The 26,364-nt window shown below is 47.3% G+C and overlaps 1 protein-coding gene across 1 annotated transcript; it reads left to right on the top strand.

Annotated features, from left to right (window-relative positions):
* LOC126004298 (C4b-binding protein alpha chain-like) lies at positions 1–22,700 on the top strand. The gene is made up of 10 exons (XM_049770755.1): positions 1–211; positions 1,303–1,402; positions 4,190–4,275; positions 4,363–4,557; positions 5,634–5,816; positions 8,024–8,215; positions 9,956–10,141; positions 19,007–19,177; positions 21,587–21,762; positions 22,437–22,700. The coding sequence occupies exons 1-10, from the start codon at positions 1–3 to the stop codon at positions 22,590–22,592; spliced, it is 1,656 nt and encodes a 551-aa protein (XP_049626712.1). The 3' UTR covers positions 22,593–22,700.
* The last annotated feature ends 3,664 nt before the right edge of the window (positions 22,701–26,364 follow it).

A 26,364-nucleotide genomic window follows, 5' to 3' on the forward strand; every position in this document is an offset into this window, starting at 1 on the left:
ATGTATGACTCTTGTCATTTGCTACCAGGCAAGTGTGGTTTCCCGCCCTCCTTGCCATTTGCATCTCTACTGACTAAGACGAACCTGACAGAGTTTGAAAGTGGAACCTTTCTGAAGTACACGTGCCGCCCTGGTTACAGTCGGAGCGGCTCCAATCAGTTCCTGGTCTGTCAGGACTCAGGCACCTGGAAGTATTCGGTTTCCTGTGTCAGTGAGTGCCCTTCTCTCTCTTTCTTGGTCATGTTTTCTCTCGGGAACTACAAGCATTAGAGACAATAAGATTCCATGGAAATTAACTATGAGTGGCAGTTACTTTAAAATATATGCAACGTCAGTAAACACATCAAACAGGAAAAAAACAGGCGCTATCTAATAGTGCTGTCAGATCAGTCTGTTCTTGACAGCAGAATTCAGGAAAGAGTTATTTTGAAGTGCTTGTTGACTTTTTCCTGTTGACTCTTTGGGGGCAGTTTGGGCCACACTCTGTCTTACTCAGGGGCTACTCCTGGCTTTATGTTTAGTGATCACTACTGACAGTTTTGTAGGTCCAATTGCACACATTCAGTTTGAATGTATTAAAACAAGAGTATGTGGGTCCGGAGAGATAGCACAGCGGCAATTGCCTTGCAAGCAGCTGATCCAGGACCAAAGGTGGTTGGTTCGAATCCCGGTGTCCCAAATGGTCCCCCGTGCCTGCCAGGAGCTATTTCTGAGCAGACAGCCAGGAGTAACCCCTGAGTACTGCCGGATGTGACCCAAAAACCAAAAAAAACAAACAATAAACCCCCCCAAAAAACAAGAGTATGTGTGGAATTAAAAAAAAACAAAACAAAACACATGTGTCTCAGAAGTCTTAATGCAGCTTTTAAAGGAACATTTCCCCATGTGCTTGTTGTGTGGGAGAAGACACTGAGATTCAGTACAGTCTAACAGGATGGTCCAGTAGGTATGGGGCCCGTGTTCTGTGCGTTCTGGCCTTACCTGGGGAAGTATAGGTCTGTTTGAATGACTTGTCTTCACTGGGCCAGTGTGTGGGACCCAGCCTGTGGACTCCACTTCCACAAGGATGTAACAGGAGTTTTTTCTTTTCTTAAAACCAGAAAAAAGAAAAAAAAATAAAATGAAATGTTGGTTGTGTTTATTTTGCTTTATAATAAAAATGTAGTGAGTTGGGATCAGAATAATGCTTGAATTTGAACTTTGGGTCTTTTTGGAAACAGAGGTCAAAGTTAATTCATAAGTCTATATGCCAAAGGTATCTCTTAAGTATTGGGATCTAATCACCATTTTTCTTCTTTTGAGAGAAACGATGCAGTCACCCAGGAGAAATACGAAATGGGCATGTGGTAATTCAGACAGACCTGTCTTTTGGATCTCAGATATCATTCAGCTGTTCAGAAGGGTGAGGGACTGTATAAACAATACCTTTAAAATGAGCTATAGTCAATAACATAGTTTAAATAATTAATATTTTGAATAATAATATATATATATATTTTTTGGTTTTTGGGCCACACCCATTTGACGCTCAGGGGTTACTCCTGGCTATGTGCTCAGAAGTCGCTCCTGGCTTAGGGGACCATATGGGACGCCGGGGGATGGAACCGCGGTCCATCCTAGGCTAGCGCAGGCAAGGCAGGCACCTTACCTCTAGCGCCACCGCCCGGCCCCAAATAATAATATTTTTAATATTATATATTCTATATAATAAAATAAATGATATGCTTGTTATATGTAATTACTATATTGATAATGGCCATAAGCTAATGATATAAGTTAAATTAAAAGTTCATGTACCAGTAACAGTGATATGAAAGGTATATATTAAGAATTTCTTTCTTTCTTTTTTTTGTTTTTTGTTTTTGGGCCATACCCAGTGATGCTTAGGGGTTACTCTTGGCTATGTGCTCAGAAATCACTCCTAGCTTGGAGGGTTGGGGGTCCCCCTGGCTTGGGATGCTGGGGGATTGAACCACAGTCTGTCCTAGGTCAGCCATGTGCAAGACAAATGTCCTACCCCTGTGCCACCATTCCAGCCCCAAGAAAATTTTTTTTGTTATTTTGTTTTGTTTTGAGGCCATACCTGGTAGCATTCAGGGGTTATTTTTGACTCTGCACTCAGAAATCACTCTTGGCAGGCTTGGGTCACTATATGGGATGCTGAGAATCAAACTTTGGCTGGCCTTGTGCAAGGCAAATGCTCTGTACCATTGCTCCAACCCATATATGTTGAGAATTTTATCTTCACTCCATATTTATGTGTCCCATTTATCCCTAAATGGAGGATTTTTATTTAATTTTATGTTCTGTATTAATGTTTCCTTTATACAAGTTTATGTTTTTATTTTGTATCTCTAACTAATAAGTGTAATTTTAACTCTCACTTATTTTTTACTTGTCAGTAATACAAGCATAATTTCCTTGTTTGTATATAAACTGGTTTTTCATTGACTCACTTTTACAGCTATATTGGATTCATGTGTCATGAAATAGTAACCATCTCTTTGGTGGACATATAGCTGTTTTCAATTATTTTGCTATGCGAACAGTGCCTGATCATTCTGTGCTATATCATTTTGTACATATGTTGTTTAATTTGTTGGGTAAGTTCCCAGACTGAGAAATTATATAACTAAATATATAACTAAATATATATAATATATATTATATAACTGAATATAGGTTTGAAAATTTGACTGTTGATAATTTGCTCTTTCTAGAAATTACACATTTTTAAAGAGTATGTATATTTCTGTCCCTCCATTAACTTTCAACTTGTTCTAAAACTTTAGAAAGCAGCATATTTTTGAAAATATTTCATATTTAATGGATAAATGTGAGGTTTCTTTGGAGGTTCAATGTATATATATTCTATCAAAATGAAGTTGAATTTGTTATGTCTTGGTCTTTTTGTTTTTAGCAATAGAAAAGTGTATTGAAAAGCAGGAGAGAAAGAAACTCCACAGACAGTAAGGAACTTAGTAGAGGACTAAGTTTTGTTCTGCATTTTAGAGATATATTTGTGAGTTACTTCCTTTTGCCCCTTCCCCCCATTACTTGTTGAGGGTTTTTTATTTCAAATTTATTTTTTATTCCAAATTCCAAATCTGTTTCTGATTTTACTTTTTATTACTTATTATGCTACATCCATGGTGCTCTGGGCTTCTTGCTCTATGCTCAAGAATCACTCCTGGCTGGAATTGGGGGACCATTTTGGGGGTTTTCATTTGGGGATTTTATTTTGGGGGATTGAGTCTGTGTCAGTTGCACATAAGACAATGCTCCTCCTGTTGAACTATCATTCTGCCATCCTATTATTGATCAGGGGGACCATATGGAATGCTGGGGATCAAACCCAGCAAGTCAAAGCCCTACTTGCTGTGCTTTCACATTGGCCCCAAGGAGAAAATATTTTTGCTGTTAGATATATCAGTCTCCTGAGTTACCTGGGTTGCTGTCCCACCAATTGGTAACATATTTATTTTCCTCCTTTCCAAGTTCTAAAGTTTCTAACTTCCTTGTCTTATCTATTGATGTCTGACACATTGGTCAGGGTTTCCTTGGACAGAATAGATGTAGGTATGACAAGAGTCTCTGCCTGGATTCCTTGTGGAAGTTGGTGAAACCCTGTGTATGGCTCGTGGTCTGTGCCTGGTAATGAGCCAGCAGGGCAGAGGAGCCTGTGCGGTGAGTGGGATTGGAAATCTACCCACAAGACAGGACCTCAGTGCCTCTTGCTGCCTCCCTAGGCCTCCACCTTGAGGAGACGCCGCTGCCCCACCCAAAGGGCTCAGGCAGTGGGTGTAAATGTGGGTCCATGAGGATTAGGTGCTCTGACCTAGGTGGCAGAGTAGAGGAGAAAAAGGGTGCACAGGAAGGAGAGCTTCCCTGCTTGCCACCGCCCTGCAGTGGAAGCCAGACCTGGAAGTACCATTCTAGCACAAAACAAAATATCCATCGCCCTTCAAACTTGGAGTTCATACCTTTTTGTGTGGCACTTCCCAAAAGATGACCGTGAGATCCTTCTGGGACACACATATGTTGGCTCCTGTTCCAAAGAACACAAAGGATGTGCAGCTGTCATTGGTAGCACCAAAATTAGCACATTTACAAGGAGTTACCTTAGCAGTGGGCCCTTTGGATTCCAAATGAAAGAACTGCACACAGGTCTCTGGTCTACTTTTCTCAGGTACATCTTGGTTGGTTCAGACACCAGCTACTGTGATGTGGGAGGCAGAGGTGTTGAGTGGAGTAATCAGCTGCCGGAGTGCATTGGTGAGTACAAACCTGTGCACAGGCTTCTAGGTGCCTGGGCTCGGCATGCCTGCCTACTGACTCCCTTTCTCACCCTGTTTGTTATAGTTGCCAAGTGTGGACCCCCTCCAGACATCAGCAATGGGAAGCACAGCGGCAGGAACAAGGACTTCTATACCTATGGCTCTTCCGTCACCTACAGCTGTAACTCTCCGTTCTCACTCATAGGAACAGCTTCTATCTCCTGCTCAGTGGATAATCAAACCCAAAGTATCTGGACCCCAAGTCCTCCTGCTTGTAGGAGTAAGTCACACTGCTGGTTCTGATCCAGAGAAAGCAAGACATGCTCATGGGAGGACGCAATGACTTAGAAGAAGGATCAATTGTTGGTCATTTGTCCATATCTGACACCCGCTGACTCTAGATCAGTTTCTCAGGCTTTGTGATGAAGTTAGGTCTATCATATAGAGGACATGGCTGCCTGTCCAGAGCTCTTTGGCACAGGTTAGTTGCCAGCACAAACATCCAGGTGTCAGCTTAGTTTTCCTAGTTCTTCACAGGGAGGAGAGAATACAGACTATGCACTGCCTGTCGAGAGTTTTGGCCCAGGTGGTTCCCCTTCTAATTCCCATTGGAGCATCATACCTGCCCACTGCCAGATCCTTGCATTATGCTGCTCATGAAGCAGGTTTGGCCACAGCTTTGTCACAGAGCACTCATAGCTCGCTCAGCTCTAGAGGCACAGCAGAGCACAACAGGGAGGACCCAGGCCTGCAGCTCTTGTGCTTGGTTCCCCACTGCCACTGGCCCAGCAACCCATTCTCCGCAGCATATCTTTGCGTCCATGCAGTGTGGGACTGTGGGTGGTGGTTGCCTGGGAAATGGGCAGAGGCAGGACACTCCTGTGTTTAGGGGAGATTCTGAGTGGGAGCGAAAGCCGGGCCCCAGGTGGACTGATAGAAGCTTCCTCAGTCTAGGGGGGCATCCAGGGACTCCTTGGGTGGAAGCTGAGGGTGAACTAGACAGGCAAATGCTGACGAATAACTGTGGGGTTCTGAGGACCCAAGCTTTTGGCTCTTTGACTCTCTGAGATCTGTGTCCCCTTCAGCCACTTCCTCCCATGTCCCACAGAGAGAGCGGGTCATGAGTGAAAAGGTATGAGGACTTGGTGCCGCAATAATATGGGCATGGCTGTCCACTCAGGTTCCAGCAGGACCATCTTGGGGCCCTCATGTGACAGAGGCTCCAGCAAGTTGTGGCGTCATGGTTGTGAGCTTTGCCACCCCTATCTGGCCTGTGCAAGCTTGTCTCTAGGCCAGCCAGGGGGGACCCGCCATCATCACGTTTGCTTTCTCAACCCTCTTTTTTTCTTTCTCCAGAAATCAGCTGCCCTTACCCAGAGGTGGAACATGGGAAGCTGATAGCTGGCTTCCGCAGCTCATTCCGTTACAAAGACTCCCTGGAGATTGGCTGTGAGGAAGGCTTCAAGCGTGTAGGCGACGGGGTGATCCGTTGTGAAGTTGAAGGCAACTGGAGCCCTCCCCCACCTGTCTGTGAGATTAGTGAGTAAGGACCACGTGGCTGTACTCAGGGTCTGCTCACCCTCAGTCACCAACCAGGCTCACTCAAGTTGCATTGAAAATGCTTGTCTGGAGAAATTAATGCCCAGGAACTGCTCAGCACCCTCAGTGGATGTGAGCGCAGAAGTGTGGTTCAGTGGTGTGTGGTTCAGGGGTTTCCTTTCTTTTCTTTACTTTTTTTCTTTGTTTTTTGTTTTTTTGGGCCACACCTGGCACTGCTCAGGGGTTACTCCTGGCTATCTGCTCAGAAATAGCTCCTGGCAGCACGGAGGACCATATGGGATGCAGGGATTCAAACCAACCACCTTAGGTCCTGGGTCGGCTGCTTGCAAGGCAAACACCGCTGTGCTCTGGCTCTGGTTTAGGGGTTTCTTGAAGTTGACAGAAATTTGTTCTGTTTTAACAAAGCCATCTCCCATGATGGTTGTTTTGAACAATATATAGTAAATTGCTCAGATATTTAGATGACCTTCTAATGCTGACACCAAAAATGATAAGTCAAAAAGATCTTTGTAAAAAGTGTTTGAAGCAATACTTGGATACTAGTCTAGGACATAATGAGTGATCACTGGGTGACTCTTCCCAATGACTTTGGGTGCTTTTCTCCTAGGACTGTTCCCAACTGTTTCAAAGTCATGGCTCTAGAGATGTGGATGGGTAGAGTAGGGATTCCTGGGGTGTTAATTTTATCATCACTAAATGCAGAGTACTTCATGGCTCCTAGGAAATGTATGGTGATACTTGGAGAGCGTATCATGGGTGACTTAGTTAAACTGCCCCAATTAGCAAGGAACTCAGGGTCTTTGTCCAATAGAAGAGTTATTGAGAAACACATATTCCACCAATGTACAGCATATGGGAGTGGATAGGGAAGCCTGAGAGACAGTAGGCCCTGCAGGCCCAGCAACTGGGAAAATGGTCCCACTAGGCAGTGGGGTTGCCTATGGAATGAGAACAGGATGAGAAGTAATGTGCAACAGAGTAGCAGACAGTGAGCATTCCTGCAGCAGCGTCTCAAGACTTCACCTCAGGGGCTGGTGAGGTGGCGCTAGAGTTAAGGTGTCTGCCTTGCAAGCGCTAGCCAAGGAAGGACCGCGGTTCAATTCTCTGTCGTCCCAAATGGTCCCCCCAAGCCAGGGGCAATTTCTGAGTGCTTAGCCAGGAGTAACCTCTGAGCATCAAACGGGTGTGGCCCAAAAAACCAGAAAAAAAAAAAAAAGACCTCACCTCAGTAACCACCAGCATAGCAGAGGTCACTTCCTGTGTCCTCCCACCCAGTGGGAGGGCCACAGAAGGATTCTTGACCAGGTGTTTCTCTCCTTGCCACCTTGAGTTACTCTGAGGAGCTCTGAAGTCTTCCCACAACTGCTAGAAGGGATGCCAGTGAATTTACAATGGCCTTTTGACCCAAAGCCTATGAACATGGATAAGAGCAACTTGTGAACCACGACTGCACTCTGTATGTGGGGAACTTGGGGACCCATCTATGGTAGAGGAACCAGATATGCAGGATACAGGTGGTGTGACTATATTGAGATGACAGAGATGCATCTGAGGGGGGGAGAGAGAGAAGAGAGAGGAGAGAGGAGAGAGAGAGAAAGAGAGAGAGAAAGAGAGAGAGCAGTTAGGAGTGACTTCACAGCAGAGTTGATGCAAATATTCAATGGGCAAACAAATCTGTCTACTTAAAAAAATACTAAAAGCTACTGGATTCTTTCTCTCTTTGAGTGAATGAATTTTATGCTCTGAGACTTGTATCTAATAAATTCATTTAAAACAGAGCGCAACTCCACACAACACTTCACATGTTTGAAGACAACACAGAGTAATGACACCCACATATTTGGTGTGATGTACTTGAGTGCACATAGCTCTGGAAAGGGTGAGGCCCAGGCCCAGGTCCAGGTGACCATGTGAGAGAATGGCCCTGGGCTAGCTCTTGCATGGTGGATACTAGTGAAAGCTCTTAAGTTTCCATGAGTCAGACTCATGATGGAAGCCAACACTTGGCCTTCTGAGGGCCAATGGGAAATGGGCGGCATGGGACATGGGAGATACCAGCACCTGTGGTATTAGAACTCATCTGAAGTGATGCCCCACAAACCACAGGCAGAACTGACTGAGGCACATGGCCTCAGGTGGTTGGATGGCCCCTGACCACATAATTCTTTGGGATTACTCATTTGCAGATAGCTGTGTTGGCCTCCCAACACTCCTGCATGCCAACTGGACCTACAACTACTACTATCTGAGCCAGTTCAAGTTATTCTCCATTGGGACCAAAATGATGTTTAACTGTCATCCTGGCTATCGGGCCAGTGGGCCTACCACAGTAACCTGCCAGGAAGATCTCACCTGGTCCTCACCTCTACCCTGTGAGGGTGAGTCTCTGGTGGGGGAGGGGAATCTGTGCTGTAGGGAGGGTTGACTCGGCTGCTGAGGTGAGCAGATCAAGGAAGGAAGTGGAAGGGGGGAGGGAAGTAGGAAAGGAAGAAGGAAGAAAGGGAGGAGGAAAGGAAGGAAGGAGGAAAGGAAGGAGATAAGGAGGGAAGGGATGAAGGAAAAGGAAAAAGAAGGAAGGACAATATTTTCCTGGGATTCACAAGGCTGCCTAGCTGGTTCATTTTCTCCTGCAGTCACATGTCACTCACAGGGCAAAGGCCATGCATCTGGGAATCAGCATTATTGTGGTAGAGTGGCTTGTCCTTCTATACAGACTTTGGGGTGCTTGGTAGTAGGACTCTTTGGGGGTGTGTTCACAAACCACAACAGCTGCAAGAAAGTTGGTGTGCATCCTCAGTCTAGGGATTGTGGCTGTGACCTGCTTCCGGAGAAGAAAAGGGAGACACTATGAAGGCAGCCTGCTCTTTTGAATCTTTTTTGACTTCTGTTTCTGGTCCATAGCCCAGGGATTACTCCTGGTTCTGTTCAGGAGACTGAACCCAGACTTCAGCATGCAGAGTCTGGGAGCTCTTCCACCAGACACCCTCTGTTTTTGGAAAAGGGCACGGGAAAGAGAGGGCATGTAGAGAGGCAGGTGCATAGGATTTTCCTTGAGTTTTCCTTCCTCCTATGTCAGAATAGACCTTGTGGTAAGTGATGATTCTGAGACTCATATAGATACAAGAAAATTGATTCTACAGATGTAATTTAAAAAAAATGTGTGCACATCAGAAAAAACAAAAAAACTGTATTTGAGCTCAATTTATTGGAAGATTCTTCATTTCATGCTGAAATTGAAATGTAGTTGCAACTATTAACCTCATTGGTGAAATAAAATAAAATTTTTAAAATAAAAGTAATTAAAATATAACAAAGTTATTGTCATTATTTTATGCACCAAAGTAATTACTATGCATACATAGTCTATATACAAGATATAACTAATAAATATAAACAAGTCTTCTATGTTGATCTTTATCAAAAAGTGACTGATATAATTTTCTTATTTGCAGAAGTATTTTGAATTATATTAATTTGAACCATATGGTCCTAGTGATTTAATTATTTAATATGGACATTCTTTATATGTCTGTATTTATATAGGTTTTTCTGCCACACCTGGCAGTGCTTGAGAGACTCCTGGCTTTGTTCTTGGGGTCTCTCCCTCTGGTGTTTGGAGCCATGTGTTGGCAGGGACTGAACCTGAGCCTCCTTTATGCAAAGCCTGAGCTCAGCCCTTGAAGATTTCTTCTTGGACCCAAGGGTATTTTTAACCATGTGAAAAGCAGAAGCAAATGATACTTATGAAAGTTATAAAATCTGCTGAAATATGAACAGGGATTTAACTATTGCCCAATATTTCTGTATTACACCCTCACTAAGGATTGTTCTGGAGTCAGAGCACTTGACACCCTTCCTCTTGAGACAAGATGGATATTTTCATAGAGCTTAGCAAGGATGCTGTGGATGAGGGACCAGTGGTCACTGCTTGGAAGTTCTAAAATTTTATATTTTATGCAGGCTTAATGTAACACTTCATTTTGGAGGCCTTCTAGGAAAATGTAGTTAGGGGGGTGACAAAGGAACACCATAAGGATGGGACAATAGTGTCAGAGGCCTCCACTGTACAGTCAGGGCTCCTCAAAGTGGGACTGTCACTATCCCTGCTTGTTCTTTAGAGGTGTGCTGCCCAAAACCAGTGCTGAAGAATGGCCGGATTGTGTTCGACAGGAGACGCAGCTCTGCCCAGACATGCACCTACTTCTATGGGGATTCCATCACCTACATGTGCCGTGAAAAGGACCGATTTGAATCCAGCTGCCAAAGTGATGGCTCGTGGTATCCTGAGCCCAGTTGTGAGAACAGTAAGCCTGGGGTGCACGATACTGGGTGTGCTTGGACTAAGGCTGTTGCCCTGAGGGGAATTGGGGTCCAGCGAGGAGGAGGCACTACCAGGTTTACCCCTAACCCTACAATTGGCCCCAGCTCAGTATCTCTTCTTGCTGTGCTTATTCCATTTCATAGCCTCTCTCCTGTTCTTGCCTCTATGTTGTCAAAGTGAGATTTCCTCTCAGAGACGAACTGACTTGAAGTGAGGCTTTCTTTTAAAGATGAGACGACTTTTCTAAAGATTGTTGTCATTCTGTGCCATCTGCTCTTTCTTCTTCCATTCTTCTAGCCCATAGACAGGCTTCCACTTTTAGAGTGGGACCCGCCCCATCCACCTGTCCCTGCTCCTCAGAAGTCACATCTCCTCACACTGTGCCTTTTTCTCTCCATGGACTATTTGGACTGTCCTCTCCCCTAGTCTTTCCTCTCTTCTAGACTTTCTCCTACAATGTTCTCTCACATACACTATTTTCTCCCATAGAATTTTCTCTTCCCATAGATTGTTTTCTCCCATAGAATTTTCTCTTATTATAGACTGCTCCCATCAGGATTTCTTATTGTATAGCTGTCACAGTCTCTGGGGCAAATGCACCACTGACAAAGAAGGCCCTGTATGCTGTTGGTAAATGGGTCCCTTGTACTCACTCTGGTCCTAAGATTCACCTTAATTTCACTGAGCCCATCTATACATGAAGGCAAATCTTCAAGTTACAGTGAACACTCCTCTATAGAACCTCATCAGGAAACATGGTGGTGTCTTGATAGCTGGCACTTGAACCCTGTTCTTCACAGCACATTCCCATGTGGGAGCAGGTTCTGAGAACTTCCTGCCATATCTCAGAGACACATGAACAGTCATGGTGGCATAGATCCTGTGTTGGATGTCACCCTTGTGGGACTAGGGCTGACAGTCCTGTAGGCAGGGCCAGTGAGCAATGCCTGTGCCAGTGTTGGTGCCTGTCAGAGTGAGCACTGTCCCTGCAGGACAAGCAGTTCCAAGAATCCTACCAAGTGGCCTTTGGTGTCTTAGGGATGTTATATCTTAGCCTTGATGCTGTTGTTGACAAGTTGGAGAAAGAGAGACGGCAGTGGCAGTGGCCTGTTTTGTGGGCCAGTCACAGGAAAGTTTGAGTGTCCCAATGAAGGTGTCTTACATGGGACAAAGGCTGGGGTCCTGAGAGCAGGAGCCCTGAATTCACGAAGCTAAGGGTCATCATACTCCCTTTCCTAAAAAGTTCCCAGGCCTGAACTATGAGGGTTTGATGGCGGAGGCAAGGACATGTGCCCCACTTCTAGGAGCTGAGGACAGAGCAGGGTTGGCTATGGAGATAATTCTATGGGGTCTTAGCTTGCAGTTTCACACAAGAAACCAGACAGAGCCATGGGAGAAATGCATTTTTGTCCAGGCATTCTTTTTTTTTTTTTTGGTTTTTGGTTTTTGGGCCACACCCGTTTGACGCTCAGGGGTTACTCCTGGCTATGTGCTCAGAAATCGCCCCTGGCTTGGGGGGACCATATGGGACGCCGGGGGATCGAACCGCGGTCCGTTCCTTGGTAGCGCTTACAAGGCAGACACCTTATCTCCAGCGCCACCTTCCCGGCCCCTGTCCAGGCATTCTTAAGAAGCTTTTTGGATCTTATTGAACCAGCCAAGCATCTTATCTCTGCTGCTTTCCTTGCCATCTTTTTTTCCCTCTTTTCTTCCTTGCCACTTTTATTAGCCAGAGATTAACATAAATCACCTGAGGATCAGGGTTGACATCTTGAGGATACTTGTGCTAATTAACTCAAAAAAGGTAAGAGGAAAAAGTAAAGTGATTTTACAGGTGTATGACAATAGTAGCCAAACCTCTTTCTGAGGACCCATTTCTGGTAGCTATGAGAGCACACCCAGACCCCTTAACTGGAGTCTGCTGAAAGAGATGAGGTAGGCCATAACCAGAAATCACAAGTTTTGTCACCTCCATAGAGCTACTACTGTATGTGGGCCAGTATTCCCTCAGGTATGTTCAGGTGTGGACCTGCCACCCCTAGTAGGACAGGGAAGTTGTGGGTGTGGTCGAGAATCTCATGCTGTGTTGCCATCCCTCTGTGATGTGTTGTCCCATGGCTTATACAGCAGAGAAACCATGAAATAGAGGATTGTGACTAGAATGGGGGAGTTGATGTCCAGTTAGTGTGGAGTTAGTATCTAGCTGCTGCACTCTGATTTAGTGCTAGGGCAGTAAGTAGGGACAAATGACCTGCCCACTCCTGTTTGACCACTGTGTGTGTAATGGCTCTGAGGTCCACCTGGGACTGGCCACCTCAGATCTTCCCAGACTTCCTGGGATTAAGCACCATCACCCCAAAGGCCATAGTCCAACCTGGGGTATCTGTAAAATAAAATCTCTACATGCGTATTTCCACTCCTAGGTAGAGAAGTCTGAAGAAGCAGGGTAGTGGCAAAAAAAAAAAAAAAAAAACCACGCCAGTCAGGAGAGAGCCATGGAGTCAGTCTGCACTTCACCTCATGGTATCTCTGTCTGAGCCAAAAGCCAGAACTGTTCTTTCTTTATTAAACCCAGTACAAAATTAAAACAGGTGGGGCAGGGTGGAGTAAGATCCAGGTGGACTTTTACATATCAAAGGAAGAGGTTTAGGGGAAAGAGAAAGATGGGGGACTGCCTTTGTTTTGGGTTAATAACTGGGTGTCATCTTACAGGTGTCAACCCCAATGTCTATTCTGCTTTACTTGGGGGAAGCCCAGGTTGTGGGGTAGGCAGAAGAAGCTGGAGGAGAGGAGAGTGTTCTGCAGCCACAGACTCACATACTCAAGGGTGGGCCTTGCCAATCATGCTTCCACTTTTTATTCTTGTCTCACTGTCCAGGCTGCATCTACCCACCTGACATTGCTCATGGGTCATATGAGAAGGTGCTAACGTTCTTATGGGAAGAGGTGAAATACACCTGCCACCATGGGTACACTCTGGTCGGAACGAACAAGCTCTCCTGCGACAAGGGCAGGTGGTCAGAACCAGCACCTCAGTGTAAAGGTAACCCACAGTCTCCCAATGTGGCTAGCAGAAATGGGAACATCCAGGTGCTGCTGCAGGTGCTGTGCCACAGATGTTTCACGCAGTGTGCATTGCTTTAGATAAACAGTCATGCATTCTGAGAGTGGCTGCAGACAGAAAATGGGGTCTACAGGGACACGAAGAACCCTTTTTCCTTTTCACAGGAATAAGACACAGCTAGAGTCAGTTTTCTTTTTTGTTTTTGGGCCACACCCGGTGACGTTCAGGGGTTACTCCTGACTATGTGCTTAGAAATTACCCCTGGCTTGGGGGACCATATGGGGCACCGGGGGAGATTGAACCGTGGTCCATCCTAGGTTAGTGTAGCATTAGAGCCCTTAGGATGGGCATGGACGGTGGTGGATGCAGAGGGAGGCCTTTCTCCTCCAGCCCATGACAGGTGGCCCTGAAACCCCCTTCAGCTATTGGGGTGGTGAAGAGAAAATCCACTCACAGGCAGGCTTTGGGAGATATTAGCTTTATTTGCCCTGGCCAACATGTGTGGCCTATAATCTTAAACATGGTCTTGTCAGCTTGCCCTGCGTCTAGCTTCTTTCAGCCATCTCTCCTCTGACCTCCATCCAGGCAAATTCCCTTTGCCCTTCTGGTCAAAGCCTTATCTAATCTTCCCAAAGATCCCTCCCAAAAATGGGAGGTCTATTAGCAGGTAAAATTAGGTAGGAGGATTGGGGGTGTGGCAACAGGTTAGAACGTGTAAGGCAAATGCTCTACTGCCTGGACCACTGCCCCAGCCCATAGAGTCAGTTTTCTCATACTTCCTACAAATGCTCAGCTCCCCAGGTGTAGAGCAATGAGGCCTGTGGCATGAGAGAGAGAGAGTGAGAGAGAGAGAGAGAGAGAGAGAGAGAGAGAGAGAGAGAGAGAGAGAGAGAGAGAGAGAGAGAGAGAGAAGATTGGGAAAAGGTTGCCTTTAGGGCTCTCCAGGAACCAAGAAAGAAGGGGTGGTCCCAAATCCAGGGTCATAGATCATTGTGCACTGCCATGTTAGAAAACATCATGACCTTCATCTCTCAGGATGTCATTTCCTCCAGGTAAATGGGGCTCTATAGGGGTCACTTCTGAGCAAAGTCAATGGACTGCATGTTCTGAGTTTGATTTCTGGCACCCCTTAGCCACCTGAATATTGTTGGGATGGCTTCCTCATCCCCCAACCACCGAGTTGGGAGTAGCTCCCAAGTACTGCCAATTATGACCCCAAAACCAAACCAAAAATTATATATATGTATATATATTCCCATACATATACACATATGTATATGTATCAATGAAGGCCTGGGAGGTAGTACAAGTGTCAGGATGTACACTGCACCCATGGAGTTTCATCCCACTACCATATGATCCCCAAAGCATCCCAGGGTGTGATTTTGGCCTCTGAGAACTGCTAGGAAGCTGACAGCAATGCACCCATAAGCCCTGAATTGAACCGAAATCATCGGTGGTCCCTAGACCACCTGAGCACAGCAGGGAGGCTCAGAAGACACAAAGCAATATGTACAAGTCCTATCTCTGATGCATACTAATGCTCAAAAACTATGACAATAACGATCATTTTCCTCATAACAAAAAGAAGTGAATAGTGGGGAGTAGTACGGCAGGGGAAGCACTTGCCTCACATGTGGCTGATCTGGGTTTGATCCCCAGCACCCCAGAAGGTCCCAAGAGCTTCACCAGAAGTGATCCCTGAGTACACAATTAGGAGTAAGCCCTGAGCACAGCCAGGTGTGGCCCCAAAACAAACAAAAGATCAATAGCACCTAAAATAAGTAAATCATAATTACATATAATAAATCACATTATAATCTGATTATAATTAAATCATATAATTTAATATAATAATTTTATATTTTAACTTTTATAATTAAATATAATTAAATTATATGTTTTAAAACTAATCTATTCCCTAAATGCTGCCTGCACTTTAGCCTTGTGTCAGAGACCAGAGGTTAAACATGGGAAATTGTCCAGGAGTGAGTCTCAGTACCAGGAGCAAGACAAAATAACTGTCCAATGTAACACTGGATACCAGTTGGTTGGGAATCATACTATCACCTGCTCAGAGGACAGAACCTGGTCTCCTGAGGTGCCCAGGTGTGAGTGGGTAAGTGCCACCATTGGGAAGTGTCCATGCCCACAGACCACAGTCTAACTAGCCACAGTGGGGCCTGTCTCGTCACAGTGCCAATCAGAACTTTACCCACCTTGCTGGTGACTTGGGAACATTCTCAGTGGTTCAACTCTCTGGGAACCCTGTACTCCCGGGGGAAGGCAATTCTGGGACTGTGTGGCCTGCTCATCCTGAGCCCTGGTGCCCCTGGCCCTGGCCCTAGGCTCCTGCCCCTGAGCTCTGCTCCTCACAGAAGCTGCCTCTGCCCTTCAGGAGTTCCCCGCAGGCTGTGAGTCAGTGGCCAAAGGCTGGAAGATCATGCAATGTCTCCCCAGCCCTGAGGAGGCGAAGCTGGCTCAGGAGATGTACAAACTCTCCCTGGAGATTCAGCTCTTGGAGCTACAGATAGAGCAGGCCAAGAGAGCTCAACTGCAGCCATCAGAACTCTAAGCCCACACGGATCTCATGGAGCCTTGACTCCCAGCATCCCACCACTCCCCAACACCCCCTGCATGTACCAGAATAAAAACTTTGTCAATACCATCCAACATGAGCCTCTCAGTTTGTCCACTGGTCCTCCAGCTCACCAACTCCCAGTTTGGCTCCTGTCTGGTCCTCCAGCTCACCAACTCCTTCCACGCTGAGCCCACTCATTGCACTTTGAGTTTAGGTATCTATAAACCCCAAATCAAGAAAGAACCTCCCATCATGTTCCCACACCTTAAATTCTGAAGGTTGTGCTAAAGAAATCACAGTTAAGGAATATGAGTTAAATAACAAAATTCTCCATTGAAGGTTCCCTCCAAAGGGTCTATGTAAACCCACACAGTCACGACTTTGCTTCCCAGGCATAGTCTTGATGCTTACGTGGACATTGAAGGTGGGTCTTCTTTTAGAGCCAAGACCTTTCTCAGCCCCAGCATGAAGCTGCTCAGACACACCCTGCAGAGAACAGGTGCTGCTGTTCTCTGCTGATGGAAGAAGCCCCACTTGGCTGAGCCTCAGGGTGGTCTGTGGGACCTGCCCTTGTTCCCTCATTAGCAGTGAAGGAAAGCCATGCTGCCATCTCTGCAGCCTCTTTTCCCCATGCCCCCTCTGTTCCCTATGCCCTACAGCCTCCAGTCCCTGCTCCTGAGACTCACTCAGACCTCAGTCTTCAGACTCTGTATCCTGAGCACAGAACCCCAAGGCAGTGCTTTCCTGAACTCATGGGGCACAGAGCTCTGAGGCACTGCTACCATGGAAAGGTTCAGGAATTATGACCTCCCCCATCACCTGCAGCCCTGGGAGAGGCTGAGCTGGGTGGGTAGGAGCGCAAGGGAGGCAGAACAAGGGTGCCAGTACTGAGGCTCCCTATAGACTCCTGACAGGCTGTGACTGGTATGTCCTGCAGGGGTAGGCCTGGCCAGTGGCTCCCTGTCCCGAATCACCTGCTTCCAGGACCTTTCTGCACTGTGGGAACTGGACAGTTTTGTGTCAGGGCTGGTGGCCCTGTGGGATATTGGGAACCACTTCCCAGGGTAGGCAACATTTTGGTTAGTTTCTGAACAGAAAGCTGCTTCTTGTTCCACTTCCTCTCAGCCTGTGGGACCCAAACTGCTGACGGGATGTTGGTGGGTTCAGCACGTGATGAGCACAGTTCCTGGCTTCAGGTCCTGAGGAGAAGAACCTGACCTCAGTGACCTCCTTTCTTCCCAAGTTATCACCCAACCACGGCACAGTCAGAACATGCACTTTTTCTGCTGTCTAAAGAGAAGGCCCCTTCGCACTGAGCAGCTTCGCAAAGTGAATCAGGAGGTGTTTTTACACACAGACCAGGGCTCAGGACAGGGAAAGCCAGTGAGAATCAATCACTACAGAGACTGGTTCTTAATTGGGGAGGAAGGAGACATTCTAGAACTGAGCCCTCATTCTTCTGTGGGAAGTCACTGCCTCTCACACAGACTGTCCCCTTGACAGGCCCCTTCCTTGTCACATGTTGAGAGTTGATGCTGCCACGCTCCATCTCAGGGACCAGCCTCAGACCAGCTCTAACTGTCACAAAGGCCACTAGCCATCCAGGGTGCTTGCCTCAGGCCCACACTTCTCCTCAGGGGGGCCAGGGCCTCTGGCCCACAGTCCACTCAGCACTCCAGCTTCTGGCCACACCTCTTCTCTTGGGTGACACAGCTGGCCTTGACTCCTCTGCTCAGGAGCCTCCCCTCAGAAAGGAGTCTGCATCTTTCAGGGGTCCGGCAGGCTGGGCCCACAGGAGCCCAGAAGCACCATGGCCCCCATGCAGAGTCCTTTTCTGGCATCGTGCTTTTTGGGGGCCATGGTGCTATGGCTGTCCCCTTCTGTGCAGTGTGGTGAGTTGCTAGGGCATGAAACTGGTTGGCTTCTGTAGACCTGGGAGAAAAATAATGTTGAGAAATTAAGGGGCGAGTCACAGAGTAGTGAAAAATAACTTTTTGAGAAAGTTCTATGGACTATGTTATTATTTTTGAAAAGCTTTGAAAATGAGATTTGGGGGGGTCTCTGGAGAGATAGCACAGCAGTAGGGTGTTCGCCTTGCATGTGGCCCACCAGGGGTGAACCTAGGTTCGATTCCCAGCATTCTATATGGTTCCCCCGAGCCTGCCAGGAGCAATTTCTGAATACTGCTGGGTGTGGCCCAAAAACCAAAAACCAAAAACCAAAAAAAAAAAAAAAGATAAAGAAGAGGAAAAAAAAAGAAAATGAAAGTTGTTCTAGAGAAAGGCTATTTTATGTCAAGAACAAAGTGGGTAGTAAGATTGTGCATATATGTTAATTTTCACATGAGTTTCTTTTGTTTACTAATGCTTCATATGTTAAAGTACATTGGCTTTCTAAGTAGGTTAACTCTACCTTCTATGGTCTTTTTGATAGAAGACATAGAAAATTTCCCATCACAAAAGCCAAAATTGTGCTTGCCAATATGGAGTAAATTTTCCAAAGCAACAATCTGAGGTATTTTAGGAACTGTAAGCCTAGGTATAAATGTAGTTATAACTATTGAAATGCACAGTAGTTTCTACAAACTCAATAGAAATGTTTACGAGAATGTAACAGAGAACTCAGTTCTGTTGCTATGAAAGTTAATTAATTTATGCCACCTAAGTAAAATTTTTTTTTGTTTTTTTTGTTTTTTGTTTTTGGGTCACACCTGGCATTGCTCAGGGGTTACTCCTGGCTGTCTGCTCAGAAATAGCTCCTGGCAGGTACGGGGGACCATATGGGACACCGGGATTCGAACCAACCACCTTTGGTCCTGGATCGGCTGCTTGCAAGGCAAACGCCACTGTGCTATCTCTCCAGGCCCCTAAGTAAAAATTTTTAAGTGAAGGGACACATTTGTGAGAGCTAGCCTCTTTTCTCCAAAGGAATGAATTACAATCATGACATAAATGATGATGACTATTTCCTCAAAACAGCCATCATGGCATGGAAATAGAATTTGGGATGCTTAGAGAACTGGGCCTGAGATTAGCTGAGTACAGCTCTCACAGTTGGGAAGCTCTCAGCATGTTTGATCAGTGCACACGAACTCAGTGAGTCATTGCAGTGATGCAACTGAGGGAACAGGTTCCTGAGCACTGTGGACAGAGTAGAGCATTCGAATCTCTGCCTCTAACCCTGTTGTCCTCTAACTGCTCAAGACTGCAGGTTGTTTCCTACCATCGCCCATGGCTCCCACCGAGACGTGAGCTCCTTCTTCTCTTTTACCACCGTGGTGAAGTATGAATGTGACGAAGGGTATCTTCTGGTTGGGGAGCCCAAAATCTCCTGCAGGAACTCCCACTGGTCGGCCACAGCCCCCCAGTGTAGAGGTAACAGAGCTTCACAGGACACCCCCCCCAGGAGGATGTTTGGGGTTCTTGGAAATTCATTTTCTCCCTTTCTTTTGGCTCCTTCCTTCCCCCTCTCTCTTTGGCCTTCTTTGGACATATAATATCTATTTAAATTGTGATTTACTTACAGCATGAATATCCACTGAATCAGTCAGCTGTAAGTGATCACAGTTACCAGTAGACTGTTTCTAGAGATTTCTAGGAGCCATGTTTTGGCCTTGGCTCTGTACAGTTATTTAAATACAGTCCAGGAGTTGTGGAAGGGACTCAGATGAAAGGTCACATGTCTTGCTCCTTTAGTCTCAGGAATCCATTCCTGGCTCCAGCATCACACAGCCCTGAACACTGTAAGGTGGATTCCCACTTCTGAACACCACAAAATCTATCAAAATACAAATAAGTAAACTGTAGTGCCATGAGACTCAGGAGGTATGCTGGCCAGCAATGGTTAATCAGAGTGAAGCAGCTCAGCAAGTGTTGTGCCTTTGACCACAGCAGGGCTCCAGGATGTCTCGAGTGAATGTCTGGCTTGACATTGACCTTGCCCTGAGGTAGCTGTGATTTTAGGCTCTGAGCTCTTCTCTGAAACATGCTCATTGACCTCCCTGTCTTCTCTTGGTGACACAGTCACCAAGTCAGCATTTCCATGGGGATTTAGCTGGGAACAGTGGCACTGGACAGACAGTGGATGGAGCAAAGTTGTTCATGGGACTATGCTGTCATTACACCTAGCATGTGCATGTGCTTGTCTACATCTTGATAACCATAAATTCCACATACTGCTCTGGACAATTCTCCCATTTTCCCTTGAGGTTTCAGACTTTGCTTCTTGCTTAAAAGCTATTTGCTGATCCCCTGCATCTCATAGGGTCCCCTGAGCTTGCCCGGTGATTTCTGAGAGCAGAGGCAGGAGGAACTCCTGAGTGCCACCAGGTTTTGTCCAAAAAGCAAAACAAAACAAAACTTGCCTACAACAAGCAAGACCACAAAAATATTCTCCTAGATTATCTTCCAGAACTATTTCTGTGTTATCGCTATAATACCTTTATTGATGATTTCAAATCTACTTGAAGTTTCTGTGTTTCTATGGAGGGCATTGGAAAGCATTGTGTGATTTTTCCTGGGATAATCAGGAGATTAGAAACCCTGAGCTGCCCATGGAGCTGGGATGTAGATCTGCATCTGCATTGACTGACAGAATCGAGAGTGTCTGGGAGGGTTTTGCTAATCTCAGTCAGCACCTGCCAGTGCTGGAGCTTTGGGTAGTTCCCAAGGGCTTGAAAGAAGTGTCATTCCCTCAGGGCCCACACATGCCATGCCTTATCAAAACAAATGCCTGGGAGCTCGATGGTGGTGTATGTTGCTTTTCTTCAAATAGGCTCATTCTCAGCCAGTCTCAGCTCATTGTGTTGGGAGCCACCAGAGCTACTTTAGCAGTGCTGGAGGCAGAGAACATAGTACCAGGGATCAAGTCCAGAGCCTCACACATGCCTGCATGTGCTCTATCATGGGGAACATGAGCCCATCCTTGCCCTGTGCCACTTTATGGGGAGGATATCTCAGTAGTGCTCGGGAGCCCTGGAGGTTTGGTCACTCCTGGTGAAATCAACCCCTGGAGAAGGGTGTTTCAATGCCAGGTTTGGTGACAGGTTCTCCCAGGGTCCCAAAATGTGCTCAGATAGAGCACTTATACTCTTGCACATAGCTAGGGTGATGCAGGCCACCCTGCAGTGTTTGTCCTTGGGCCCTTGCATGGAGCTGCCAGCCCAGTGGGCTGGGAATTGCCAGGAAGGCTGCTGCTTCTTGATTGTACCCTAACAATAGTTACAAAGCTAATTTACCACCACTGTCTCTATTTCACACAGAAAATTATTAAGATAATGAGAATAAAAATGACCTAGTTGGAGAGGCCAGAGTGGCAGCACAGTTGGTAGGGCATTTACTTTGCATGCCATTGACCCGAGTTGACTCCCTGGCATCCCATATGGTCCCCCAAGCCCACCAAGAATTATTTCTGAGTACAGAGCAAGGAGTAACAACCGAGCACTGCTGGATGTGGTATGGTGGAACATTCCCATAAAAAGACCCTGTAGGGCCCTGAAAGGTCTGTTCTGAGATATTATAGTTGTGGGCTCAGGTTCCAGTATAGAATAGCTCATCTGGGTCATAGCCAGGCCATGTAGGACCACAGACAGTCCAGGACCCTCTTGCAGCCATTTTCTTCCCAACAACATGGGCATGATTTGAGTCTGTTCAGGAATGTTCACCCGACTACCTTGTGTGGGGCTGAGCTTTGGGGTTATGGTGTCTCTCCCTCTGTGATCTTCATGCTCCTCAAACCTTATTCTGAAACCCTCCTGGGGGACCTATGTTGTGTTTCCCTTGTAGCTCTGTGTTCGAAACCACAGATAGCACATGGTCTGCTGTTTGTGGAGAAGGGCCAGTATGTGGAGCAGGAGACAGTCACCGTACACTGTGAACCTGGCTATGACATGGTCGGCCCCCAAACCATCAGCTGTTCAGAGAACAGGACATGGTACCCACAGGTGCCCAAGTGTGAGTGGGTAAGTGTGCACTGGGTGCTGCCCCATGGATAAATGAGAGTGGTCAGAGCTCATGGAGCTCCACCATGAAGTGAGAGATGGGTGCTCCACCATATATGAATGATCCTCCATACATGGGTGCTCTACCATGAAAAAGTGGGAGTGGTTAGAGCTCATTGTGATCCACTGTGGAGAAGTGGGTGATAAGTGTGCACTGGGTGCTCCTCCAAACATGGGTGCTTCTCCATGGAGAAGTGGGAGTGGCAGGTGTGCACTGGGTGTCTCACTCACTACTTGTGCCACAGCATAAACGGTTACACTGTGACCTGCTTTGCTGGGACTTGCCTAAGCCATTTCAGCCATGTGAGAGGTCAGTGTTGGTGCAGACCTCTGTAGCACTGGCTGGCTTTCTCTTGGGCAGCAAGAAGGGCCTATGGACAGGTCCCTGCACATAACAAAACTTTGGTTTTCTGCAGCTGATGTTGTGCTCTGGTTCTGGTCTGTGCTTCACTGTTGCCTGACCCTACCTGGGCCTATGTACCTGGTTCTGATGGGTCTTTGTCATCACTCATAGCTCTTCTGACTGTGGGCCTCGGTGGGTTCCCCTAAGAGCCCAGGTTATTAGCTCTCCCTGCAGTCAGTGACTCACCCTGGAAATGGGGGCCTCACTCTGCACCCCACCCCATCTCTTCCAGGCGGTTCATATAGGCTGTGAGCCAGTGGTTGCAGGTAAGAAGCTCATGCAGTGCCTCCCCAGCCCCGAGGAAGTGAAGCTGGCCATGGAGCTGTACAAACTCTCCTTGGAGATCAAAGCCTGGAGCAAGCGCGAGTCGTACGGAGGATCCGGCTAGAAATCAGAAATGGCTTTCGTCCCACCCATGTCCCAAACCCAGAAAGAAGCTTCTCTCTTTCCCCACCACAACCACCCTTGCACCCCTTGGCTTGATGTATGCTGGACAGAAGCATACATTGGTCCTTGGCAATGATGCAGGAACTCTTCTCTCCAGGTCCTGTGATGCAGAGGCAGAAATAAATGACCCTGGTCATAAGGCAGTCTGCGCCAGTCACATCTATGCTGAAGCTTCTCTGGCTCACTCTGGAAGTCGCTAGGCATAGGGCCCACCCTCTCGGCCCCAAGTACCTTCACCTACACCCACAGATCCAGGCTGTCTCCCTAAGCCTTCTTCTCCTGACCTGATACATGTCTCTTGGGGTTCATTTGGCCTCTTCCAGCATCTCAGCTGCATTTTAGGGGGGAGTTTGGGTCACACTCAGTGGCACTCAGGGGTTACCCTTGGCTCTAAACACAGAAATTGCTCCTGGCAGGCTCAGGGGACCAGATGGGATGCTGGGAATAGAACCAGGGTCCATGTCCAGTGTTGGCCGCATGCAAGGCAAACCCCCTACTGCTGTGCTATCTTTCCAGCCACTCAGTGGCATTTGCATCCCTGCTGGTGCTCTTTTGCCAGGTCCAGATTCCTCCAGGCTCTCCCAGGGCACAGCCAGGCCCCTGGGTGGATGGGTGGGTGAACTTTTGGCAAATGAACCTGGAAGGACCCAGTGACTCTGAGACATCCCAGGAGGGGACTCGCCATGTGGTACACCTATCTGTCAGGGGAATTGAATGTTCCTGAGTGAAAGAGTCTGGTGTACCCTATTGCTTAGGCTGTGGATGTGCTGCCTGCTTGCTGAGGCATCCCCTCTCATGGAACAATGCAAGGCCTGGCCCTGAGAACCCTGAGGTACAGAGACCAGAGTGGGGAGGGACCCCAAAGAATGCTGTCTCTCCCGGGGTGTCCCACAGTTCTGAGTGCTCTGAGAATCTTGCCCTGCTGACACTCCAATGCTCCCAAGCGGGAGGGTCCCTCTCTATTCTGTATTAATACCTTGTATATTAATACCTTGTAATACCTGTATTAATACCCCCTGCTGGGGGTGGGTGGGCTCTGGGTCACCCACCTCCCATGTCTTTCCAAGAACAGCCATAGGAGCAGGAAGAGGCTATCAGGCAGGTCTGCTCCCTCCCTAACTGAGTCTCACCCCCGTTGGCTCACTCAGGTTACTCCTGTATTGACCTCCCTGGGGCCTCCAGGATCTCCTGCCCAGGACTGTCCCTGCTCAGTTTCCCTATCACCTGCCAACCTCACAGTTTATTGCCTTCATGCTTGGGCACATTTCAGCTCTTTCCCCTCATCTTGGGGCTTCACTAGCCAAAATGCACTGGTTCTCAGATAAGCAAAGGTCCTTCCTGCCCTGAGCACTGATGCAGAGACCTGGGTGACTGAGTCTCCCCGTAGGACAGGAGGGCTTGTCTCACCCATGGGATTAATGTTGTCTTTTCATCTGCAAAGTCAGTGGCACAGAAGTGCACTTGAGAATAAGATATGCACCTGAAAAGAACCCAGACCTCACACAGGAGCATGTGAGCAATGAGAGTGAGCGTCTTCAATCTCAAACCTCCTAAGCTCTTGCATGACCTATCAGATCTTCAGGGTAGACCCCACATAATGCATCATGAGATTCTGGCTCCAAACTCTGCTCACACCTCCTGTATGAAAGATAAGTTGAGATCCACTTCCCTCTCCTTTCTTACTAGGCGTAAAACTTAAGAAGCTCTGAATTTAGAGGATTTTTGACATTTCATGAGCTAAGACTAAAACAAAAGATTAATCATTAGGATTTGGAGGCCTGAGGTGCCACAGACCAAGCACAAGTGATCATCCCCTGGGCATTGCAGAGGAACAAAGCACAGCCAGGTCACTTTGGAGACAGAGGTCTAGAGGACTGGGATCCACCAGTTTCCAAGACTTAGAAGCCTCCAATAAACAGGGTAGCATACATCAGTATAAGTAGAAGTAGAAGATTATTGGTGGTTCATCACATCACCCACTGCAATTTCTATTGATTTTATGGTATTTATATTGATTTCTAAGGAGACAGTGTGGTAGAGAAGGTTTTATTTTGGGTGGATTTTTGGGCCACACCTGGTTGGTGCTCAGGGGTTACTCCTGGCTCTGCACTCAGAAATCACTCCTGGCAGTGTTCAGGAGACCATATGGGATGCTGGGGATCAAATCTGAATCTGTGTGCAAGGCAAACACCCTCCCTCTGCGCTATCTATCTAGGCTCCCTCAATAACAAGAGAAAAAGAAAGAAAACACAGGCATTCCTTATTTTAGCTTCAAAGCTGCAGAATCTACCATTTCCGGTTGGTCTGTGAATATCCTGGGATCCGGGTGGGCCCCTGGGTATACCAGAGGAGCATCTGCTTCCAGAGGGTTTGTATCTGCCTATACCAGGGACACTCAGGGAAGGACAAGGAGAAGTGAGAGGGTCCTCTCTTGCTCTAAATCACTTGTCACAGTACAATGCCACACAATGAGCTTGCTGAGGGAAGGGAGAAGAGAGAGGCCCATGCAGCGGGTGTATAAAATGGGATTCACTGATGAGGCTGTGTGAGACCTCTGAGATGCAGCTGTCCTGAACCCAGGACTCTGGTAGTTCTTTTTTTTTTTTGGTGCCACACCCGTTTGATGCTTAGGGGTTACTCCTGGCTAAGCGCTCAGAAATTGCCCCTGGCTTGGCGGGACCATATGGGACGCCGGGGGATCAAACCGTGGTCGTTCCTTGGCTAGCGCTTGCAAGGCAGAACCTTACCTCTAGTGCCACCTCGCCGGCCCTATAGTTCTACTACTCTTTCTCACAGCAAGGTATCCCCCAGATACTGATGTTTCCTGCTGACTTTCCACAAATAGGAGGAGCAGATGGAATTCTATGCACCAAGGAATGGGCAGGCATGATGGGCCCAGGAATTCATTCTAAGCTGGAAGTCAGGCATGGCTCTGGATCTAACAAAGCTTGGCACAGAGCAGGTTTCCTCAGCTTCCAGGTCTGGGGCACCTCTTCCCCTGAAATCCACAGTCCCTAGCTAGGTGGCTACCTCAGACCTGGGCTCCGGTGTCATAGTCAGAGTCCCAGTCCAGGGCCTGTGACCTCTGTGCCCTTTTGCCGGTTGCTGAGCAACAGTGCTGGTCCCCAGGGCTGAGCAGCAGCTGAGTTTGGCTTACCTCTTAGCACAGCCCCCAGAGACACCTGCAGACCAGCCCAACACAGACTCTGCAGAGAGCCCAGCTGAAGGTGTGGAATAAATAGATAAATAGATCTCACTTAAAGCATCTTCTACCTTGCCTAGCTCCCTGGGGAAGGATCAGCTCAGAAAATCTCTGGGGTATCTCTGAAGTTTACTGAGCCCTGAGATTCCACACCTGAGCTAGCAAGTACCAAGGGGAAAGCCTGGGGGTGTCCTGAGCCTGGCTAGGGGCACAGCTATGCCACTGATCATCTGGGAGTCTGCATGGAAATGGGGAGTGAAATGAAACCTTCAAGAAAGGGGATCCCTGCAGAGATGATCTTCTGGGCCAGAGTGGGGTTGCGAAGCAACAGGGGTAACAAGTTCCAGAGTTCATCAGAGCCTCAGCTGCAGGGCGGAGCTAACAGCATGGGTGCCCAGTGGGTGTGGGGGTAATTCTGTGGAATCTCAGCTTGCAGTTTTGCACAAGAAACCAGACAGATTCAAAATTGCATTTTGGGCCAGAGGTGTTGAGAAATTTCTTGGATCTTACT

This window comes from Suncus etruscus, chromosome 3, assembly GCF_024139225.1.
Source record: "Suncus etruscus isolate mSunEtr1 chromosome 3, mSunEtr1.pri.cur, whole genome shotgun sequence".
Lineage (NCBI taxonomy): Eukaryota > Metazoa > Chordata > Mammalia > Eulipotyphla > Soricidae > Suncus > Suncus etruscus.